General features: G+C 41.5%; 1 protein-coding gene across 2 annotated transcripts in view; it reads right to left on the bottom strand.

Moving 5' to 3' along the window:
* Positions 1-2,973: 2,973 nt before the first annotated feature.
* The window catches only part of oxsr1b (oxidative stress responsive kinase 1b), a 35,517-nt gene continuing 17,351 nt past the window's right edge, over positions 2,974-21,139 (bottom strand). Inside the window, exons 4-19 of one of the 2 annotated variants that reach the window (XM_072378910.1) lie at positions 19,345-19,486; positions 12,627-12,682; positions 12,312-12,421; positions 11,952-12,053; positions 11,703-11,836; positions 11,375-11,423; positions 10,377-10,442; positions 10,166-10,288; positions 9,899-9,976; positions 7,541-7,576; positions 7,255-7,431; positions 7,079-7,134; positions 6,884-6,936; positions 6,311-6,379; positions 5,857-5,921; positions 2,974-5,691 (exon numbers count right to left, since the gene is read on the bottom strand). In XM_072378910.1, coding sequence (XP_072235011.1) covers positions 5,617-5,691; positions 5,857-5,921; positions 6,311-6,379; positions 6,884-6,936; positions 7,079-7,134; positions 7,255-7,431; positions 7,541-7,576; positions 9,899-9,976; positions 10,166-10,288; positions 10,377-10,442; positions 11,375-11,423; positions 11,703-11,836; positions 11,952-12,053; positions 12,312-12,421; positions 12,627-12,682; positions 19,345-19,486 — 1,391 coding nt within the window. In that variant the 3' untranslated portion in view covers positions 2,974-5,616. The remainder of the gene's footprint in view (positions 5,692-5,856; positions 5,922-6,310; positions 6,380-6,883; positions 6,937-7,078; positions 7,135-7,254; positions 7,432-7,540; positions 7,577-9,898; positions 9,977-10,165; positions 10,289-10,376; positions 10,443-11,374; positions 11,424-11,702; positions 11,837-11,951; positions 12,054-12,311; positions 12,422-12,626; positions 12,683-19,344; positions 19,487-21,139) is intronic. The other variant, XM_072378911.1, reaches the window with a different exon arrangement.

Below are 21,139 nucleotides of genomic sequence, written 5' to 3' on the forward strand. Positions count from 1 at the left end.
TATAGATGATTTAGATTTTATTATTATTATTTTAAGTAGAAAAAGAATATATTTTCTGACAACGACGCCAGACTCTGTTAGAACAGCTTAAAGCACCCTTTTTGGCTCTCACAGTGGAGCAAGCCGTGACAAAACTGTGCAAGAAGCAACACGATGCATGGTAGTCTACAGAGAAGGGGAGCAGGCCACAGCAAACCCACTCAGTAACTCAAAATCCAGAACCTCAAGCAAAACCAGCTGCTAAATCATCTTAAATGACCAGCTGCCAACTACTCTTCCAGCAATCTGAACTAGAAATAGATGTTGACTCCATGCAATTATAAAACCTGACATCAGGAGTCACATCTGCTAATTATCACCTGATTTCTATGGAAACAGTTAGAGTGGAACTTTCACTCACTGCTTCTGCATTTTTTGTTATATAAATATTGACAGTGTACCATGTAGCGTATAGGTGTTTAATATGAGGTTGTGGCTAGTCAAATTTAAGACCTGGTAAGGACCAGAGGATTTTTTTTTTTTATATCGCATGCGATACTAAACTATAAGATTACAAGTTAATGTGGAAAGTGTAGCTGGTCATTTACTCAATCATGAGCTCCTCCTAATCCAATCATCAGTTGTCAGTTGCAAATAATATAAGTACTGACACATTTAAGAAGAGGAAAAAAAGGCAGCGTGTTCTAGACTAAAGACGGTTCAAAGACAGTCGAATTTCCTTTTAAAATAGAGACTTTGTTGGTTTCAATGTGACAGGTCTGTACCTGTGTCTACTTGGTTAGTCTAGACTCTGAACATTGGAACATTTCCTCACCTATAAAAGTATATCTTAGATCAAAACTACCGGTAAGCTTAACAAAGCTGCGATTAACCTTACTAAAAGTATTCTTAGGGTTGTACTTTACACCTTAGCATATTTTACATGGCGTGAATTGTGTTGTTAAAGTTAAAGTTTCACAAGAATGCATGTTCTTACCCTTCTTCAAACTCAAACAATTAGTAGCTTCAAGATAGCAACAAAAAGATCTAACAATATGAAAGGACATTACCTTTTTCGTACAGTAGCAGCCCTCCTTGATAATTTTTTCTTCCAAAGTGATGGAGGGGAGACAAGTCTCAGAGACGTCCAAGAAATTCTACTATTCTACAAGATTCCATCTACTTTTTCTTCAAAACTTCTCTACAGCATCTTGAAAATGTAAAAACTTATATTTCCGTTGCCTTTGTAGTGTCACATATCCAACATAAGATCATATGCAGCTGTTGGGATAACGACTAACCAGTTAAAGTGGGAATGTGGAAAAAGAACAGTTGAATCTCAATTACAAGAAGTATACATTTGGAACTGTTTCTGCCCATTGATTTAAACTAAATTAGTTCTGCACAAGCCTGTTAATGATGCATTGATCTGAATCAGGTGTGTTGGAGCAGGGAAACATCTAAAACCTGCAGGACAGCGGCCCTCGAGGACCGGATGTGGACATCCCTGACCTAAACGAAGCAAATCAAATGCAGACAATCCCTTACCTCCCTGGTCTAACAAAACTGGAGAAAACTAATGAAAACAATATTGTCCAGTATTACCACTACAAACTCCAATTAATGTGTAATGTTACGCAAACGCTGTTTGGGAGGAGACAGTCGCTGACATCGTCCCACCGTTCCCCGGGAGCCAATCCCCTATGAGCTCTTGAAGTTTTACCCAATCACAGCCCCGCACCTGCGCACTGTAATTTGCATAAATCAGAGAAGACACAGTAGGATCTCACAGCTACGCAGGAACGCTTTTAGGGCTTTCTGAGAGTCACAACTTTGTTTTAAGGTCATACACATTCAGCTGTGAATGAATAATGTAAACCGAGATTTCATCTTTAACAATATTTTTGGGATTGAAATATATTTTCTCTCCACTGCCACAAACACGTGGTAAAAAAATGATAAAGTTGTTTTTAAGTATACATTAATCCCTATGAGGGCCAACATGTGAGATGTGATGTGAATGTATTTGTTTATGTGCCACTGAGTGACTGGCTTTTCTTTTACATGGACACAATACTTTCTGCTAATTAAAGGAAACTGATCTATTCCAATATGGAGGCAAAAGAGGGTCCCCCAACTGCTACGAAAGAAAAAGTCACGTCAGCAGCAGGAGTCTAATTTAAGGACCAGCAGCTGCCATGCTGCAAACAGTATGAGACATTAGTGATTATCATTTATATCTGCGTTTAATGTAAATCCTCTCCTGAATGTAACCAAACTCAGGGAAAACACAACCTTTATCAAATGTCATCGCACACCTACGTAATCTTGAGATTTTGTTCTTAAGTTTTCGTGCTTCTACAAAACAGTTTTCAAGTTTTCAGGGATTCCGACATATAAGACTATGCTACCAGGGTGTGACTTCAACATCTGTTTGGGAAGCTAAATGAAAGTACAACCTTTGACGTGTGAGATTGTTCCTAAAACAGTTATATTAACTTAATATGGACGCTCGTCTGTAACTTAAAAGCAGATTTCCGGACTGCGACATAAAAGTCTGAGCCTTGCTTAAAAACCCCGTCAACCCTATTTTTCATACAGAAAATCTGCTCAGTTTTATCATCAAATGCCTACAGAGGAGATGCGTTTGGGGACATGCAAGTTTTCCCCTTTTATTCACATCGGAAACTTCAAGCCCGCACGCGCGGACGTTTAAAGCAGGGAGGCTTCACAGAGGTGAATACAACCGAGTCATGCTTTAAAAGGTTTGGACTTTGGGAAACTCTGAGGTAGACTTAGTTCTGGAGTAATGAGTGTAAAGAACACTAAATGCGGCAAACGCTGCCTGGTCATCAGTTCAGGTGCCGGCGTTCATGTAGGACCTTTAGTGCGGTTATTTGGTTCAACTTCTCACTTACTATTCATTAAAAAGTACTTGTTTCAAAATCCCAACTGTCGGTGCACATATGTAAAAAAAATACATATATCCCAAGAGACAGATATGCTTACTCTTTATTGATTAAAAACAATCAAGAGAAACATGCTTTGAACTCCAAAATGATCCAAAAAAAGCAGGAAAAAAAAGCAAATGGAAGAATGAAAAAAAATAAGAAAGGAAAGACAACAGGTGGAAAAATAATTAAATATGTTACAGCCTTATTGCCTGGAGAAACAAGTTTTCTCCGGTCGTCTGTTCGGTTGCTACAGTTTTGTGAGTCTGTGTGTGAGCAGGACAGAAGAAACTGTTGGAGGAAGGATGAGAACAAAGCCATTAGATCTTCATCTTTGTCAGAAGTAGGGCTCGACGTATACAACGCGCGCGCGCACACACACAAACACGAGCGCGCTTCTCTCTTAGGGCTCATGCACGCGGATCCTTTCCCAGTCTGCTGTCAGCCATCAGGACACATCGGCACCACAATACTGCAGTTTCCAAACTGAAAAGTGACGTCGGCTCACTGACTTTCTTGCTTGCCCTCTAAGGAGAACACATTGGCGGGTATATTTATTTGGGGTATCTTTACTACACCGAGGGTCTGAATTAAAAACCTCAAAGTAAAAACAAAAAACAACTAAACATGGTCATTTTTAAGGCTCGAGTAATTTAACATCATCATCAAAATACAAAGTTTTCCTCTTAACATTTGATCTGCAAGCAAAAGAAATGCATTCAGTTTGGTTTTTATATGGCAACTGGAGGGTCGTGACACCATCACGTGAAATTAGATAGTAAAACCTCGCTGGCATCTCGTATCTTCATACTAAAGCAGGCTGGTAGATGAGTCTCTTGCTGTGGTCGGTGCCACTAACCGCAAGACTCACATTCACCATCAGAGCATGTCATTAATGCAGATTAATGCGGGGGGTGGGGGGGCATCCAGAGAGCGGATGACAGGATGTGCAACATCTGTGCTGATAACCACCGTTTTGCTTCTGGATTCAATGGAAACTTCTGATCAAACTGTTTACAGTCACGTGACCTTTTCTTTATTTTCGCCATTTAATAAAGCGAACGGCAAAAAAAAACAAAAAAAAACAACAGCTGTGCGACTTCAGGTGTCGGTTAAGACAAGTCAAAACTGTAAACCGCTTGGGGGGGGGGGGGGGTCATGAGAGTTGGGGGCAGTTTTCTGGGGGTAGGGAACTAAACGGAGCACGAGGACAGCTCCGGAGTCAAAACAGAATCAAACTCCTCAAAGAGGGGAAAAAAAGGCATTAAAAGCTGAGAGTTTCTGAAGCGTGAAGGCGAATGAGCGTCATTCGAGACTAAGTCGGCAGCGGCACGTCAGGCAGGACGAGGGAACTCGAAGCCAAAGGCGCTGCGTCGCGTCACGAGACGGAGAAAGAAAGGCAGAGTGAAACACGCACACAGTATAAAAACAAATCAAAGCCAAATGTCATTATTTACATTCTAAGTTAAATCAAGTATTTTTTTTTTTCATCCACATGAACAAATATGCACTTAAGCCTTTTTTTTTTTTTTAAGGATTTCTGAAACCGATTGCAAACAGACAAACTAATACCAGACAGGAAACACGTGCGGCTGCAGCTGTCAAAAAGCTTTCTGCTTCAGTTCATAATCACAGGTGGAAAGTCTGCAGGAAAAATGCAAGCAGCATTCATTTTTAACACGGGGCCTGATCACTCCACAAATATCAGTCGGCTCATTTTAAGCAGCTTAGAAAACTAAATTATTAATTACCATCTTGTGGATACTCTCATTTTGCGTTTTTTTTTTTTTGTCAACAAATCCCATGACAAAGACCCAGACTAATTGATCACATTACCGAACACTGTCTGTACTCCCACAGATGCGAATACATTAGCTTATTATGTTGTACCATAGTCTCCATGTCTTCATTAACAGTAAATCTGTAGCCTTCATTAGGATGTATAAGTCCACTGCTGAAAATAGTCCCCCCCAACACACACTGCATGTGTCTGATAAAAATGACAGCGCCTGGATATTTTAGGAAAGGATCTCACCTCTTAAAATGACAACAACTAATCCGTTTTCCAGGCGCAGCATCACAGAGTGACGAAACTTTAGTTGCTTTTGATCCTTTCATGGGATTTGCTGACATAACCAACCCTACTGGCATTGCTTGTTGAAAAACATACTGGAGCTCAAATTAACGTGCAGCCCACCTCCTGCAGAGATGAAGTAAAAAGTTTGACAGCCGAAGCCATAAATTTGTGCATTTCGGACAACATAATGCTCCACATGGTAACTGGGGCTGTCCCCAAAAGCGTGCATTCAGTAGTTCTGATGAATATAAGGCATTGTTACACTTATCAGGATTCAAGGGCGTTAGTTCAGATTGTGCAAATGCATCATATATTAGAGAGAAAGTAACAGAACGAGGGCGATCAGAACGGTGAATGAAAACAGTTTGCTGTGGATTACACTGTAAACTTGTCGATTCTCACACTGTACACTCCGATACTTCAGCCGACCGCCTGATTCAACGAGGCGGTATTTTATAAACCTACGGGTGGCAAAACGGTACTGTTTTCTTTGGCAGTAGTGGTTTCTTTACAGCCATGGAAAGGAAAGGAAAAAAAATGCATTAAACAAAATTTTTTTTTTATTTTCACATTTTTTAGGCAAGTCACGGTCCCAGGTAGAACAGCAGTTTAACTAATGCTGAGCTGAGCGAAGCCCATCAACTTGACGTCGTCCGGTATTTCAGACCCCTCGATTCCAGAGGCCTGTGAAAAGAAATGGGAAGAAACAAGTTTTCCTACGTGAAACCGGTTGTCTCAAAGTAACTATGAGCTAAGCAGCGAACACTCCAGTCAGTCAGTTAAAAACCTAATTAACAATGTTTCGTGCGACAGCGCCTGAACCACCAGGAAAGACCCGGGAAAACTCACCAGTTTGAAGGTGACATTTTTGTTGGCTTGAGGCTCATCGACTATTTTCTGCAAATTTGCAGCAACTGGAAGGAGAAGTTACGATTCAGTTAATTGGAAAACAAAACACTTTCTACTCAGATAACAGGATACTCCAGGGCTTCTGCAGTACTAAGCAAGGCTTTCTCTGGATTTACCGATATCGCTACAAACCTGTTTTATTCTGAGAGATGCAGCACTTTGTTACCTTTACTCAGTGGCAGGATTTCTTTGCTTTCATGTCCACACACTGTAATGTGCTCCCTCAAAACTGCCCGATCACTGCAGAGTTGCCAAATTTGCTCTGCTATTCTGTTTGTTTGCACACAGGCGAAGTGCTTCTCCATCTTAAACTCTCTTTTGAGTTGGATCTTCTGCTCTTTTCAGAGTTTTGATAAACCACACTCAGAGTCAGAGTAAAGCTTAAACTACTGACCTATTACCAGGTCCCTCCCGTCCACCAGGCCTGCTGACACCAGCTCCTGGGAGACACCGTCTGCTGTGTCTGAGAAGCAACAACATCACACCACAATCGTGAAAAAAAGGAGCAAAACAGGTGATATTTACGATATATAATATTAAACATCTACTAAACATCAGTGGTCCTACAACAAAAGGCACAATAGGCACATTAAACCATATCAGCCCTTTCTGTTCTCAGTACGAATGAATTCTGAAAAGCTTTAAAGCTTTTGTGTACTTGTTCATCCCAGCTGCTTAAGTACAAAGACAACGTACTACATGAGGTTTTATAAAATGTTTGAACTGTCCGTTCCTCCTGCTGATTTCCCAGTCTCAGGATATCTTATTAAACTACCTGATGGTGCAACCCAGAGTCAAACATCTCAGCTGTGCTGCAGGTGGGATTGATGCCCATGTGACTTATTATGTTAACTGATCATTAAGATTTCACAACACAGAAGACACAATCAGAGGACAACAAAAGACATTTCCCAAGTTGCTTTCTTTTTTTAACTGATAAAAGAGTATTTAAAAGAGACCCACTTACCTCTCCCAGGCATAAATTCAAAGCGGATGTCATTAAGCTCCTTCTTTGAGTTTCTGAGGGCACGAAGGATGGAAAGAAATTAATGCAAATGAGGTGCAACCTTTATCCAAAACATGCCAGGAAAAGGAGATGATTAAACCAAGACTAACAAATCACCTTCAGATTTTCAGATTTTTGAATGCTGAAGAGACATACCTTAACCTTAATACCAAACTAATGGGAGCTTTAACGTCGCCCGAGGCAGCTGGAATCTGTCAAAACAAATTTGAAACCACTGAGTAAAATCGAGGCTGAGGCAGTATTCTGCATTGCTACAAGATCTTTAAAAATAGTTCCGAGCAGAGAAGTGTTGGAAAAGTGAGGAGACTAGCCTGAGTGGGAACAGCAGCGGCAGGAACAGCGGGTGAAGGGCTTCCGGCCTGGGCAGTGGGTTGAGTGTTGACTGGAGTGGGCTGCAGTGGAACTTGGCCCGCAGCCTGAGGTAGTTCAGCCTGACCTGCGGCCATCGGCTGGAGTTGACTACTCGAAGGCTCAGGAGTCTGGAAAATCTAAAAGAGAAGCGGGTTGTTTGACCTTTTCGCTCTGATCACAACATTTCAACAACTTGGACTTCTCTTCTATCGAAATGCACACAAAGTGACCCATATCTGAACTCACCTCTGAATTCTGCGATCCCTCCTTCACTCTCGGTGACTGTTGGTGACGCACAAAAGAAGAAAAGGTCAGAAGAGAACTTGGAAGGCTTTAATGAAGCAAAAACGACACGCTTGGATGCAAAGATCACACAAGAGGACAAAAGGAAGCAGACGGATTATAAAAGGGTTCACTCGTTTACTTCCCTCACTTATCTGTGCAGCACATGTCTCACTTATCATTCAGCTGAGGCTATACTTCCTTCTTTATTGTCTGGTTGTTATCCCCAGCAATACTGCAAATCAATATATAGATCTGATTCATGATCAGATTTAACTTAATGGATTTTGGTTAAGAATTTATCCAATAGACTGAATTAGAAGGACTTAACGTTTCTCTGTTTTGGGAGAACTTCACTACAGTATGAACACTGATGAGCCACAACTTTAAAACCACCAGCCTGATGTGGTGCCGTTCCTCCTTTGTGCGACCAGAACAGCTTCGACCTTCGACTCCATAAGGAATCGGTTAGTCTGGGGAACCAATAAGTTGGCCGCAGCTCCTTTGACATCTCAGTCAGACTGAGATCTGGAAACTTGTTCAAACCATCTCTGAATGTCAGCTTGAACATTGCTCAGAGAATCCCGCTGCCTGTGTGGGTTCATCCTCTTCCAACAGGTTTTCACCCACCTTAACAACGCTCGTGAACTTGGAGGTCCAACATTATGGAGCCTTTGGTACACATGGCTGTTTGTTCACCGCCTCTTTCCATGGAGACAGTAACAATCAACTCGCCCTGCTGTTTTAGAGATGCTCTGACCCAGTCATCAAGCAATCATGACTTGGCCATGCGTCAAAACTCAGATCCTTGCGCTTGCCAAATTTTTCTGCTTCCCGTGGATCAACTTCAAGGGCCAGCCTTTTACCTTGCTGCCAATTTATCTCACCACATGATGGGTGTACTGTACCAACACATAGGCATTCACATCACCTGTAAGTGTTTTTGTTGTTGTGGCTGATCAGGGTATGTGATAGGAGATGGGAAAAAAAAAAAAAAAAGAGCCTGACTGAGATGTAAACGAGTGACGGCACGTTCTTTACAACTCCAGTTTTTAGTTGGAAAAGCAGAGTAAAATTATAAAGTGAATGCAAAAAAATCAGCTGGAAGTCACACTAGTAGCAAGTCAAACTGATGAACTGAGAAAAGAAACAAGTCAAGTTTAATCCGACAGAACAGAACTGGACAGAACTGCAGGCTAGATGAAGACAAACTGACGTGACTGAGAGGTCATGATGATGTCAGGACTCACAGCAGCCCCGTAATCTGCTGCCTGACTCATAACAAGAGGCCAGCTATTCAGCCTCTATTCATCTGTACAGCACAGACCGACACCCTGCAGCCACTCTGCCAGGCTCCAATGTGCAACTACAGGTTTAATTATACTGATAAATAAGACGTGCATTGTTTGAATTCTTGAGCATCAATTCATAGAAGTTTGGGAATGTAGCACCTTATGAGAACTGGTTTAAAAATCAGTTTGCCTGCATGAAGCCCATCATAAAGCAGCACGAAAAGAGGTGAGAAACAGTCAAATTTCCAGTCTTTGATCATTACAACGCTGATAAGTAAATTGCCTTGTTTTCATTAATGTATTTGGTCAGTATGAAAAGGTGAGTTAGAAAGAGAAATGGAAATACAGATGGCTTCCAGGAAAGCTAACTCTCACTTCTTTGATGCAACAATACTCTCACAGAACACAGCAATAATCCTATTCTAAGTCACTCAAATTTACAATATGCCGTAAAACAAATGTTATTGAGAGAGAATTAAAGCTGAAATTTGAGGCAGCTTTGACTGTTGCAGGCACCAAACTGCATAACATTTCAGTGAAAACCACACATTTGGTTTTTTGGGCGAAACTTAAAATGCATCAATCTTTAAAAGGGACACCTACAAAACAGACTAATGGATTCTGACAAAAGATGCACGTGATGTGCAGCTTTCACAGAGTTCTGATTTGTACTTGAAGCAGTAGCTCTCTCTTGCATTACTCTATAGTTATTAGTCCTTTTGAGTTAGTGTTGAGATATAAAAATACAAAATCAACACAATCTGACCGACAGGAACTTAGTGGTGTGTACCCAGGCAAGAAATCTAATCTATATTCCCCAAAAACCTCTTTAAAATGATATCCGACATATAAACTACACTATATTTAAGTGTTTTTAGCATCTGCAGGTTCCTCTGCTGAGCAGTCCTCACACTAATGGCAGGCTAACTGTCATTCTGCTCTTCCCAGCTGTCATTGCTCCCCAGCTATCATGTGAGAGTCCTTCCTTGTTAAGGGAATGCCATCTGTATTTTGGTGGCAAGTGAACAACCCTGGATGCAGGCAGCTCGAGTGGGTAGGCGAAGCGCACTTGTCGCCTGGGGGCACTAACAGGCTTCACCTGCTGCTCCTTGGCCGTCAGACAGAACATACACACACAGGGGAGACTCAGTGGAGAGACAATGGACAAACATGCTACTGCACAGACACGAGAATGACAGTTTAAACACAGTACAGCGACTAAGAGACATGACAATGTGGAGTAATGACAAAGTGTTAATGTGTGCATGAGAGGCACCAACAAGCAGGATCCCCTCACCCTTAAAGCTGCAACAGCTGCTTTGCCTTCTTCACTTTCTTCATCAAGCTCATCATCACTCCATTCCCATTCGCCATCTTCTGTTTTATGCAGCCGGCCGCTGGAACCTGGCACTCGGCGAACCTGAAGCACATAAGTCCACACTGCTGAGCTCACCTTCTTATCGTAGTAACAAAGCACAATCGGTGGAGTTGAACATCTGCCGCCTTACCCTTTTTGATCTCTCCGTTATTGTGGGAGCCCTCTGAAGTAACTTCTCGTGTAAGAACTCGTGGGTCTGTCATGAGAGGAAAGATAAGGGTGTCACTCCCCAGTCCTTCGTATCTGCTTATTATGTTTCCCAATTAGATTTCACATCATTAACAAGTTTAAGCTCTAATGAGCCTAAGACTCTTCACCTCATGGTTTCCTGTCAAATATAGCTTCTAATCACTTTTACTGCGTTATGTAACTCTGCTTCACTACTGATCAGTAAATTATTGACCCCAAGAAGGCCCGTGTTGAGGCTATCAAACAAGGGCTTCACCTTACTCTACCAAGCTTTTACAACTTATCAGTCTCCCACTGAAAGTCAGGTCTGCAAACATTTAAATCTTTTTTACTTACTTGTCTTTATTATTAACAGAACGTCATAGAAATGTTTATTTGACAGATATTTAAATCCCTTATACAGGCTGAAAGAAGCCTGAAGTTTATTATTGTCAAACAATAAGAAAGCCTGCCACCTGCTGTTCATTTAAAAGTGCTGCAGCTGTTGAGGACCACATCCAGCCGAGCCTCAGATTTGCTGAGCCTGCACTCTCGTTGTTCCCGTTGCTATGGTATTGGTGTTAAACTGCTTATCCCTGCCTTTGTTAGAAACAGCTCTGCACATTCAATAATGAGAGGAATGCTGCAATGACGTCAGCTTAGGTCAGACACACCGACAAGTTGAGAAGTAACCTGAATCGCATAAACATCTCGGGGTTCCATCTTTTATCGTTGCTTATTTTCATCTATTTCTACAGTGGACAGCGCTTCAGTTTATTCACAAGTGAGGAGCTAAAAAAAAGCATTAAAATGAATGAAAAGCAGGTTCATTTTAATTAGAACACAATCACTTCTGCGGGCGCAGATCTTTGCTCATCGGCTGCAGCCTGAAACAGGGACGATGCTGACTCACTGTGCGGCTGATTCAGGCTAAAGTCCACAAAGAGCTTAAGCACCTACCTTTGCTTTCTGAAAGAATTTATGCTTCAACAACTCTGAGGATGTTGGCCTGAAAGAACAGAACAATGACACTCGGTCAGTTCGATTAATTGGACCGTTAGCATTCATGTATGATTTACATGCTAAGGACATACTAACTGCACACCGCTTTCTTTCACATGAGCTCACAGTGCTAATCGACTGATAATAACCGTGTTCGCATGCTGCTTTATAATAAATAATTAAGAGGAATGGATAGAGTTGGTGCAAATGTATGTGCTGGAAGTCATTGTATTGAAATCTGTGTTGCTTGAGACTTTACGTACAGTAAATCTAACACAACCAGCACCTTTTCTCTGGGTCCTTCTGTAGACACAAGGAGATCATCTTCCTGAAAGATTTGCCATATTTCTTGAGCATCTCCTTGTCTGTGATGCCAGTCTCCAGAGACGGTGGGTCATTCTGCAGTGTCAGCATCAAAACCTGAACACACCAGAAATAAAAATGCCACCGATTGTTTTGTTCAGCGTCACTGATCAATCATAGTAATAATTACTTTAACTCTTCTTATTTTTAGACTGGCCCACAGTTTTTGTACCTTCATTGGTGGGTATTTGTGATAAGGTGCAGCTCCTGTAGCAAGCTCTATAGCTGTGATGCCAAAACTCCATATATCTGCTTTGAAATCATAACCCCTCACCTGTGGAGGAGAAAATACATTCATTAAATGTTTCTCCATGATACTTTGTCATTTCCAAGTCTCTCCCACAGCAGAAGCCAATACCAATTGGTTTGAAATCATTTTACAGGTTCTATGGTCTTAGTTTGGAAGCACATAGACAACACAGATTTCCAAAATATCAGTATTCAAGGAAACTTTCTGACTGTCCATCTGTGACCATGAACAGGAAGCTTTCTATAACTTTCACTTTCGGTTTTTGTGCAAGACAGGACTGACCTGCTCCATGACCTCTGGAGCCATCCAGCATGGCGTTCCCACAAACGTCTTGCGCACTTTGTTTCGGGTCATGTCACCACCTGTGGCTAGAAAGGCACTGACGCCAAAGTCTGGGGGATGGGAAAATGCGACAAACTTGAAGGACTCAAAGCAGAGAGTGGGAAAGAATAGACCTCTCATGCATAAATACACTGAAACAAAGCAGCAGCCATCCACAGTAAATGATGCAGAGAACGAGGTTGCAGAAATATCCATTTCCCTACACCTGATCTCGGTCACTGGGGATAATGGATGGATTGTGGTGTTTTCATTTACCTGCAATCTGCACAGATCCGTCATCTCCAAGGAGAATGTTTCCAGCTTTAAGATCTCTGTAAAACACAAAATTTGACAGTTTGAACAAATGCAGCAAAAAAGGTGTAAAAATAACAGCTGTTCAAGCCGATCACACAATGAACACAAACAAGATGTTTAAACATAATAATGAAAATACAATTAACTGGCAGGTTGTGGTTTATTCTTTTAATCCAAGTAAAACAAACAGGCTCCAGATCTCTTTTCCACCACCGTTTTCTTCTTAGACTTTATTACCAATGCACAGTCTGCAGTTAATTTGTTCATCCCTGCTCAGCCTCCCCTGGTGGTGATAAGAGGATTCAGTGGGGACAGCTGTCTGACTGCCTGTCTGACACACACGGCGATTCATGCCATCTCGCCAGCCAGCCAGAGTTGTCATGGCAACAGACTTTCACAGACAGAGATGAAGGGTCAAGCGAAAGGCAAGGACACAAAAGTCAGGACAGAAGCAGTGTCACAGAGGACGCCTCGCTCCGTTTTCCAACCTCTCCGTAAATTAATGCACATTTCAACAAAGAAAATCCACGGGATGCAGAACACAAACCATTACACCATCTTGAGCTGCATGCAGTAGACTTGGTTTACACAAATTAATCTCAGACTGGTCTTAAAACTCTATGACAGGCAGTGAAATATCTCAGGAGATGCAATCTAAACCACAGAGCAGTTCATGTTGCTGCCACATGGGGGCACTGGAGTAAAAGCTTGCAGCATCAGGTGAAATATACATTCTATTGGATCATTTCAGCAAACAAATTGGACTGAATGAATGACAAATAAAAATTTAAAATTAAAAAGGGGGGAGGCAATCTTTGGAATACTTTGGAGATGAGACATGACACACTTTAAAAGAAACAAAGGCTCAATTTACTGACCATATAATTCAATCCATACATACTATAAACTCACGAGTCCTCCTAAAGTCTCCTTCAGCAACAAGTTAAAAGTTCAATCTTCACAAGGAGACTACTCAAGACACATAATCTGCTGGAGGGACCTGAATGTTTGCAGACAACAGTTAAGGTCCTCGTTTAAATGCTGATGCATACTCCAGTGAAGAGGCCACTTTGGCTAAGAAATGCTCCAGCAATTTACACAGTCAACAGATCTCACAGCAACCGAGGCAGGGAGAGGCAAACAATGAGTCCCAGAGGGATGAAGCATATGTGACATATTAGGACCATAGGCTGAAAGGAAGAAATGGGGATTTCCACTGCTGGGATAACACAGCTCTCAGGCAGATTGGGACACTGCACTGGACAGTACATTTGCTTCTCTAAAGAGTGTGCTTTCAGTAATCAGCCCAGACGGGAACAACTGTTTGTGTACTATATATGGCAAAACTTTGATGTGCATTCATGTCTAGACAAGTCTAATTACACAACTGTCACACGAGGGATGATTCAGAGGGAGGGAAAGGGAGGCTGAAAAGCTTATACGACATCAACCGCAAAAAGATTTGTTCAACCACATGCAGAACTCGTCTGAACTCCACGTCTCTGAAGCTTGCGACGCCTTCACTTTGCTGCGGTACAGCTAATAGACTTTTGCACTTGCTGCGTTGTCTTATAGAACATGCTCTTTCACAACCTTTGGTGTAGCATGTACAGGAGGAAACATTTTACATCAGGTCATTTGAGATGTTGCTTTTTAGGGATTGGAGGGGAGGCGGTGAGTTGGGCCACATGAGGTTGAAAGGGAAGTTTAGGGGGTCTCCCAAAATACTTACCCTCGTTTCCCGTATCATGTCCTCTGCTGATCGTGATTCATTACTCAACTTGGGCTAATAATGGACAGTATGTACACTCTGGAACCAGTAAGGGCCAATTAAAGTTCTGCCAATGTGTCATCTTATAACATTACTTTTTTTTTTACATAGGAATCCATTATACTGTTTATAGGTATGAATGGTTTTCCATCTCAGTGTGATACCAACAGTCAGCTACCAGTTTTCTGGTACAATACAGCACTTTGCTATAAATTCTACTTTTACGAAGCTTCTACATTTAACTATTAAGCCTGTTGTTCTATAGCCTCTGAATCTTTGCTGTCTATTTTATGTTATCGTATTCTGCATGTCTATATAAAATATATATCTAAGTTCCTTTGTCCAGTAAAGTTTAGACACACACATAGACACAACTGAAATGTATGCATTAAGCTAATGGAGATTGGTTAAAGTGACACATTCTGGACAGGCTATGGTTTAATGTTCAGAGGAAGGCGGTAAATGGTCTGCGTCTATAAATCACATTTAATGTGTTTAGGTTCAACAAAGCACTTTACAATGTTTTCACTTCTTATTCTGCAGAGGTCTATTTATGCAGAGCTTTTTTTCTCCACAATTACACATCAATAACCACATATGTCAGGGGCAAAGTGAGATTTTCTTGTCCAAGAACACTTTAAACTTGATGTCCTTGGACCCACTCTTGGAAGCTCAAACCCCCGATCTAAGGGTTTGGGTTTGAAAATAAATAAATAAAAACAGAGCTTGCTTCAGTACTGTAGCTAAATCCAGGGAAGCTAATAGTAAGTTAGCTAAGCTTTGTGATTAAAATGTAGTATAACTAAGCATCTGTTTAGCTAACAGAGCGTTCAACTTTGGCAAAAATACATAAAGAGGGTATGCACATCACTGGTCTGTCTAGACAAACCAAACAAAACCACTTGAATAGATGTCCAAACATACCAAAGAATTATTGATATCAATCCCAAATCGACATTGTGACAGGTTTGTACAAACTTATTTTTTCTAATTCAAACATTTGTAATAAAAACTGTTAGCATGGATGAACTTATAGTATAGAATTCACTGTACAGCTCATGTTATATTTGAGCAGAATCATAAGACAGTTCAAATGCTTTGAGGGTGCATTTTTTGCCACTTCATTGTGATCTCTAATAAGCTTTTTCACCAGCACCCCGTGGAGTTCTAACATTAGGAAAACACTGGACCTGTGAACCTGGAGATCAGGATTACAAAGGTAGCTTACAGGGTCAATTTAACCAAATCTAATTAAGTTGGACATATCTGGAGCAAACTTTAAACATTAAGTCACTTTCTGTTCAAATTTCACTTGTAAAATATAGATTAATACTTAGTTGTGCAAAATAAATTAAGGAAAAATTTCCATTTTCTCAAGCAACAGTATAGAATTGTTATTGCTGCAACTTAATCAATCGTCAAACTGTTTCATTATTAAAATCATCATAAGCCAGTTTAGAGTTATTTTTAGTTAAGTTTTTTACTAGTTCATTCTGTCGATGTGTGGAATTTTCACTGGGTCAGTGCATGCCGATGCATTAGATGAAAACACTGAGTAACTGGCATCACAAAGGTGTATACAAAAAGTAAGTAATCATCTAGTTGCTGAGATATTTCAGCCAGCACTGCAGCCTCTGCACTCTTTCAACAACTGTGGTGGCTATGGTACACTGCAGCAGATTGAAATGTTCTGGGAAACAGGCTGCAGAGTGCAGACAGTCATTAACATTCACAGGAGAGGAAGAGGGGGGGGGGGGGGGGGTGGGGGTGGTGACACAATGCACCATGCAAGTACAAAGAAAAACTGTTGCAGATGGCGAAGACACAAAAAAAATAAATAAATCTTAGTCCAAACTCCTTGTACTTATCCCCCCATATGTTACAACAGTAGCTGGCATACTTTTGGCCTACATTGTGACGTGCAAAGCCAAATTAAATGGCACAGCGGAAATGTTGCCAGAACCTAGGAGGTGTTCAGCAAAAGGTAGAAAGGTAGAAAACTGAACAAGATATGTGAGGTTTCTCGTGGTTATGACGTATTAAAATAATAGCCAGCTAGTGGCCAGGTGGGAATAGTCGTGGTATGAAACTGTCAGGGAGATTTATCATTCTCATCTGGCAGGCATGCACCTTGCAGCTCCACCGGGTCACCTCCTAAGACATTACATCCCGGTGCCAGACTCACAGTGTCCCTAACAGGATTGTAAAAAAAACTGTTTATTAGATGCCTAGTGGGTCTCCTATGAGGATGAAATACTTTTTCCATTCTCCCCTATTTTAAGAGCACCCCTTTGACCATAAAATTATCTTCCCCTAGTAATTATATTTTGATAGCTTTTTTCCATAGTGCTGAATTCAATTCTCATATGTTCTTCTTCGTCAGTCATTTTGTTTTGTGTTTAGCCAGCTTTCCTCAAATGCACAGTAAAATCCTCTCTGCCTTCACCAGTACTTTAACAGTCAAAGCACGGTACCTCACAAGTCCAGCAAACTTGTAAACCTGGAAGGTGGTTTTCTTCAATGCAGCCGATGCTTATGATTTTCATCCTGTGTATCATCTACCTGCTGTTAAAGTTAGAAGACAAGTGTCATCTTTGAATCATGACTTTCCAAGCTGCTGTGAATAAGGAGGTGGAGGAGTTCACTGTCTTGTGGTAAATGTCTCTGGTTAAGCCTACAGATCAGGCCTCCACGCTCTAATTACTCCCATTCCTCTCATGTCTCACTGGTCATATGTGCTGCTTCTACTTTGTACAGATCCCAGTGCTGCCCCTACCTTTAGAAGCAAAAGTGGCCCTCTGAAAATATCCCGAGTGCCACCATACATCAATCAACCGTAACATTAAAACTACTGACAGGTTAAGTGAGTAACACAGCTCGCCTTGTTACAGTGCAACACTCTACTGGGAAAAACTGCTCAAAAGAACACAACAAAAGCTGGTACACATGAACACGGCTATTCTGATTTGAACCGATCGTCCACATGGAAGCGCAGTTTTGGAAACTGAAACAGACCTTCTTGGAAACGACCTTCTCGTTTAATCTTTATGCATGAACTGGGAAACTGGGGCTTATGGCTTGCGACGTCTGCTTGCCATCATCTCCTTGGTTCACTGCTACATAGAGGTTACTGCTACGTAATCCAACATCCCTGGAAAAGACAACTACGATGAGATAATTTGTCGGTGCGGTCAGAATCAGCATCTCATCTGATGTATGCGCTGGAATACTTTCACCACTTAAAAGTGGTTTAATATTCATATTTGTGTGTTCACGACCAAGCGTATTCACCAGGCCTCAAAACTTCCCAAATGCAAATTTGATGGGATCTGATCTGTGGCATCTCTGGGAAGCAAGCCGAAACTCCAAATAAACCCTCCCCACAATCCACAAAGCCCAAAGGACCTATTACTGACATCATGGGACAAAACACTCTAGGACACCTTGTTCTTTGTCCATGGCTTGACTGGTCAAAAGGTCTTTTGGCAGCATAACGAGGACCAACTTAATATAAACAGAATGTCTGACAAGATCACATGAAGAGAACATATATATAATAAGTCAACTTAACGTAGAGCTATAGTTTAACTGGAGGACACGACTCCAGATATTTTTCAAACTGATATTTCTCCCTTCGTTTGTAATAATACTCCCACAAAGGTTGAAATGATCATGCTGGGCCAGAAGGTGGTGATAATGTCTACATCAAAGACACATTGAAATACACGAGAAGAACATTCAGAGCATGCGCAGTGTGCTCATCCTGCTCTGGTGGAATCGTCAGAGCCAAACAAACGTAGTTGTTGCACAACATGACATTACAGTACAAGGGGATGAAAGCCCAGAAAAAAAAACAGCATTCTTGTTATGTTCAGAATATGCTCACTGCACTAAGCAACAGTGGGCATGTGCAAAGTAAGTTGGAACACTCCAAACTTCTGACTGCTGTGTAACTCATGGATACATCGAGAAGGATTGTTTTTTAAAAATCTTTCAAGCACTGACATGTGAATAAGAGCTGGAAGCTCCGAAGCTAAAGTTTGTTTAGCAAAACATCCGTACAATGGACTCAAAATAATAAAATCTCATTTAGAAAAGGTTTGAAACAAACTGTAGATAAAATATATGCGGGGACACGGCCTTGCAGGCCGCATCATGCCAAACGATATCTTTTGTGCCATCATCTTTGCAATGACAGGATTCTGAGCTGTACAGAACAGGATATCTCTCTCCATCAGCAACTCACCTCTCATCATGCATTGTTGTTCTGACAGGAGGGACAGCAAAACGTGAGAAGAGGAAGCTGTGGGAGCCAGGATGTTCGAACAGAGAGCTGATGGTGTAACAATGTGGGTTTTTTTAGGGTGGCAGGGCAGGGCAAAGAGCAGCTGCGTAACGAGGGGCTGGTAGGAGGCTGCTGCCTTACATACAAAATAACGGAGGCAGTTGATCTGACACGGAAACTTCGAAGGCAGCTTGTTTTGACCTTTAGGAAATTAATGAACCCAAAGAGAGCAGCCCAAGTTTTTACATAAGCATGTCTCATTAAGCTTACGTATCCCTATTAAATCTATGTATTACAAACATAAAATTAAATGAGTCATTCAAATGCTAATTTATTCCAAAAATAATCTAGTATATAGATGACTATCTGAAAGTGGGTGGGTGTGTTCTTAAAGTTATGTCAATACAAACTCAATCTGTCCACTGTTGAAACACAATGTCCCATGTTGTCTAACTGGTAGACTGACACTGTAGTGTGTTACGGAGAGGAGAAAGTCAGGAGCAGCACCGTGCATTTCTCTTTCATAAACCCTCAACATGAAGGCAGACAAAGCATGTGTGCTTAATCGGGATGAAAATCCCCGTGTCAGTTTTACAGTGGTACCGGTATGGAAGGCGACCTACCTGTGGATCTGTCCGTTCTTGTGTAGGTACTCCAAGCCCTCAAGCACATCTCTCAACACAGTGGCTATGCTAGATTCGTCCAGGACGCCCGTCTTGTGCTCACCTCGCGAGATGATATGCTTGATCACGTCCAGCACCGAGCCTGGCAAAACAAAAAAAAGCCAGCCTTAAGAGGTCATGCTTATTTACTTTTCTTTGTTGAAAACAGAACAGAAATGTCAGAAAGAAAAGAAAATGATGCAGTAGCGGACCTCTTCAAGAAATATGGAATCAGGATATTTTTTGTTTCAAACAGTAAATGCACCTTTTAAAAACCTCCTGCTATTTAGGACATTTTGTGTGAATCAGTGTTTTCAGCTTCATTTGAATGAGTTAAGAGCTTGCTATTAAATAGGATTAATAAAAACAGTTCCAAAATTTGACAAATGTGTCACATTTTGTCCCTGCAGGTCAGTTTAAGTTGTTCAGTAAAACAACACCAGAAACGATATAATCCATGTGAATTCTAATGTGGTACAAATCTGACAAAAAACATAAAACTGCTTTCAAAACAGGTGTGTACGTCAACATTCGGAGTTATTTGTCTGTTTTCTTTGTCCTCACTCAATGGGCAGCCAGTGTGGCTCTGTGAGCTGACCTGGCCTGTTTAGGGCCAAAGAGACAAATCACCACGTCTCCCCCGTCCTGGCTCCTGCTGCATAAAGGAGCCGTCTCGCTGAAAAGTCACACTGCCGAGAGTGCACCGTTTCCTTTGTGTGCCTTTTTGCAGGATAAAGAGCGCGACTCTGAAAAGAGCTCCAGTACTTGCACTGGCTATGACAGAAAATTGTGCAACACTGATGAAGTGGGACAAAGCAGAGAACCGGAGAGAACGCCAACTGCCCGACGAGCTTTGTTGTGCTGCAGTGAGACATCAACTCAAACGTCGCACTGCCGCTCCATCGATATGTCCCTGACTCTCGAACACGCACAACTTAAGCTGCAGCACTTTATTTTTATTTTTTTTATAGCTAAGACATATGAAGATTTCACTTTGTTAAAGCATTTCAGGATGTCCTTTTAGCATTTAGTCCAGCACTCACTGCCTTACCAGAGGAGCAGACGATGACGGGCCACCCGAGACTAGACGCTGTTATTGCAGAGTCATGGACACAGTGAGAAAGAGGCAGAGCAGGGGTGAACGGGTTCGTTCTGACAGTGCACACCAAATAATGTGATTCAGCATCGAGTGAAAAACACAAAGCCATTCAACAAGACAAGGAAAGGCAGGAATATCATCCTTGGTGCGCGTCTGATTGTATGAATTGAGTTTTCTTCTGTTCCCCCTTCACATACAGTCTCTCTCTGCTCACAGTTCTCTGCACTTTGCCCAATCTTTAATTTCACATTTGAAATGGCTGGACAGAGGAGACAAAGTCACGAAAAGCCAAAGGATGACACTGAGGAGGGCTCATAGGGACAGCAGGGTTGAACAGAGCCCAAATTAGGCCGAAACTTTGCCCCGGTGAGCTCGCAAATTCATTTAAAATGATGTTAGAAGGTGACAAAGCAGTTGGGCGCAGCACTTAACACTGTGCCCCTGCTCAACAGGATCGTTTTGAGGGAACAAAAGGTAATCTAAAGACCATTAAAGATACATTTTCAACTGAATCCAATTATACTGTGAAATGGCACAATTTATTCTCATCAAATTATATTGTTCAAATTAGTCCAATTCATGTAATGCCAATTCATACTACCTTCCACTTCGCACTACCTTCCACTTCGCACTACCTTCCTCTTCGCACTACCTTCC

The sequence above is a fragment of the Leuresthes tenuis genome, unplaced genomic scaffold, assembly GCF_036924035.1.
Source record: "Leuresthes tenuis unplaced genomic scaffold, fLeuTen1.0.hap1 SCAF_24, whole genome shotgun sequence".
NCBI lineage: Eukaryota > Metazoa > Chordata > Actinopteri > Atheriniformes > Atherinopsidae > Leuresthes > Leuresthes tenuis.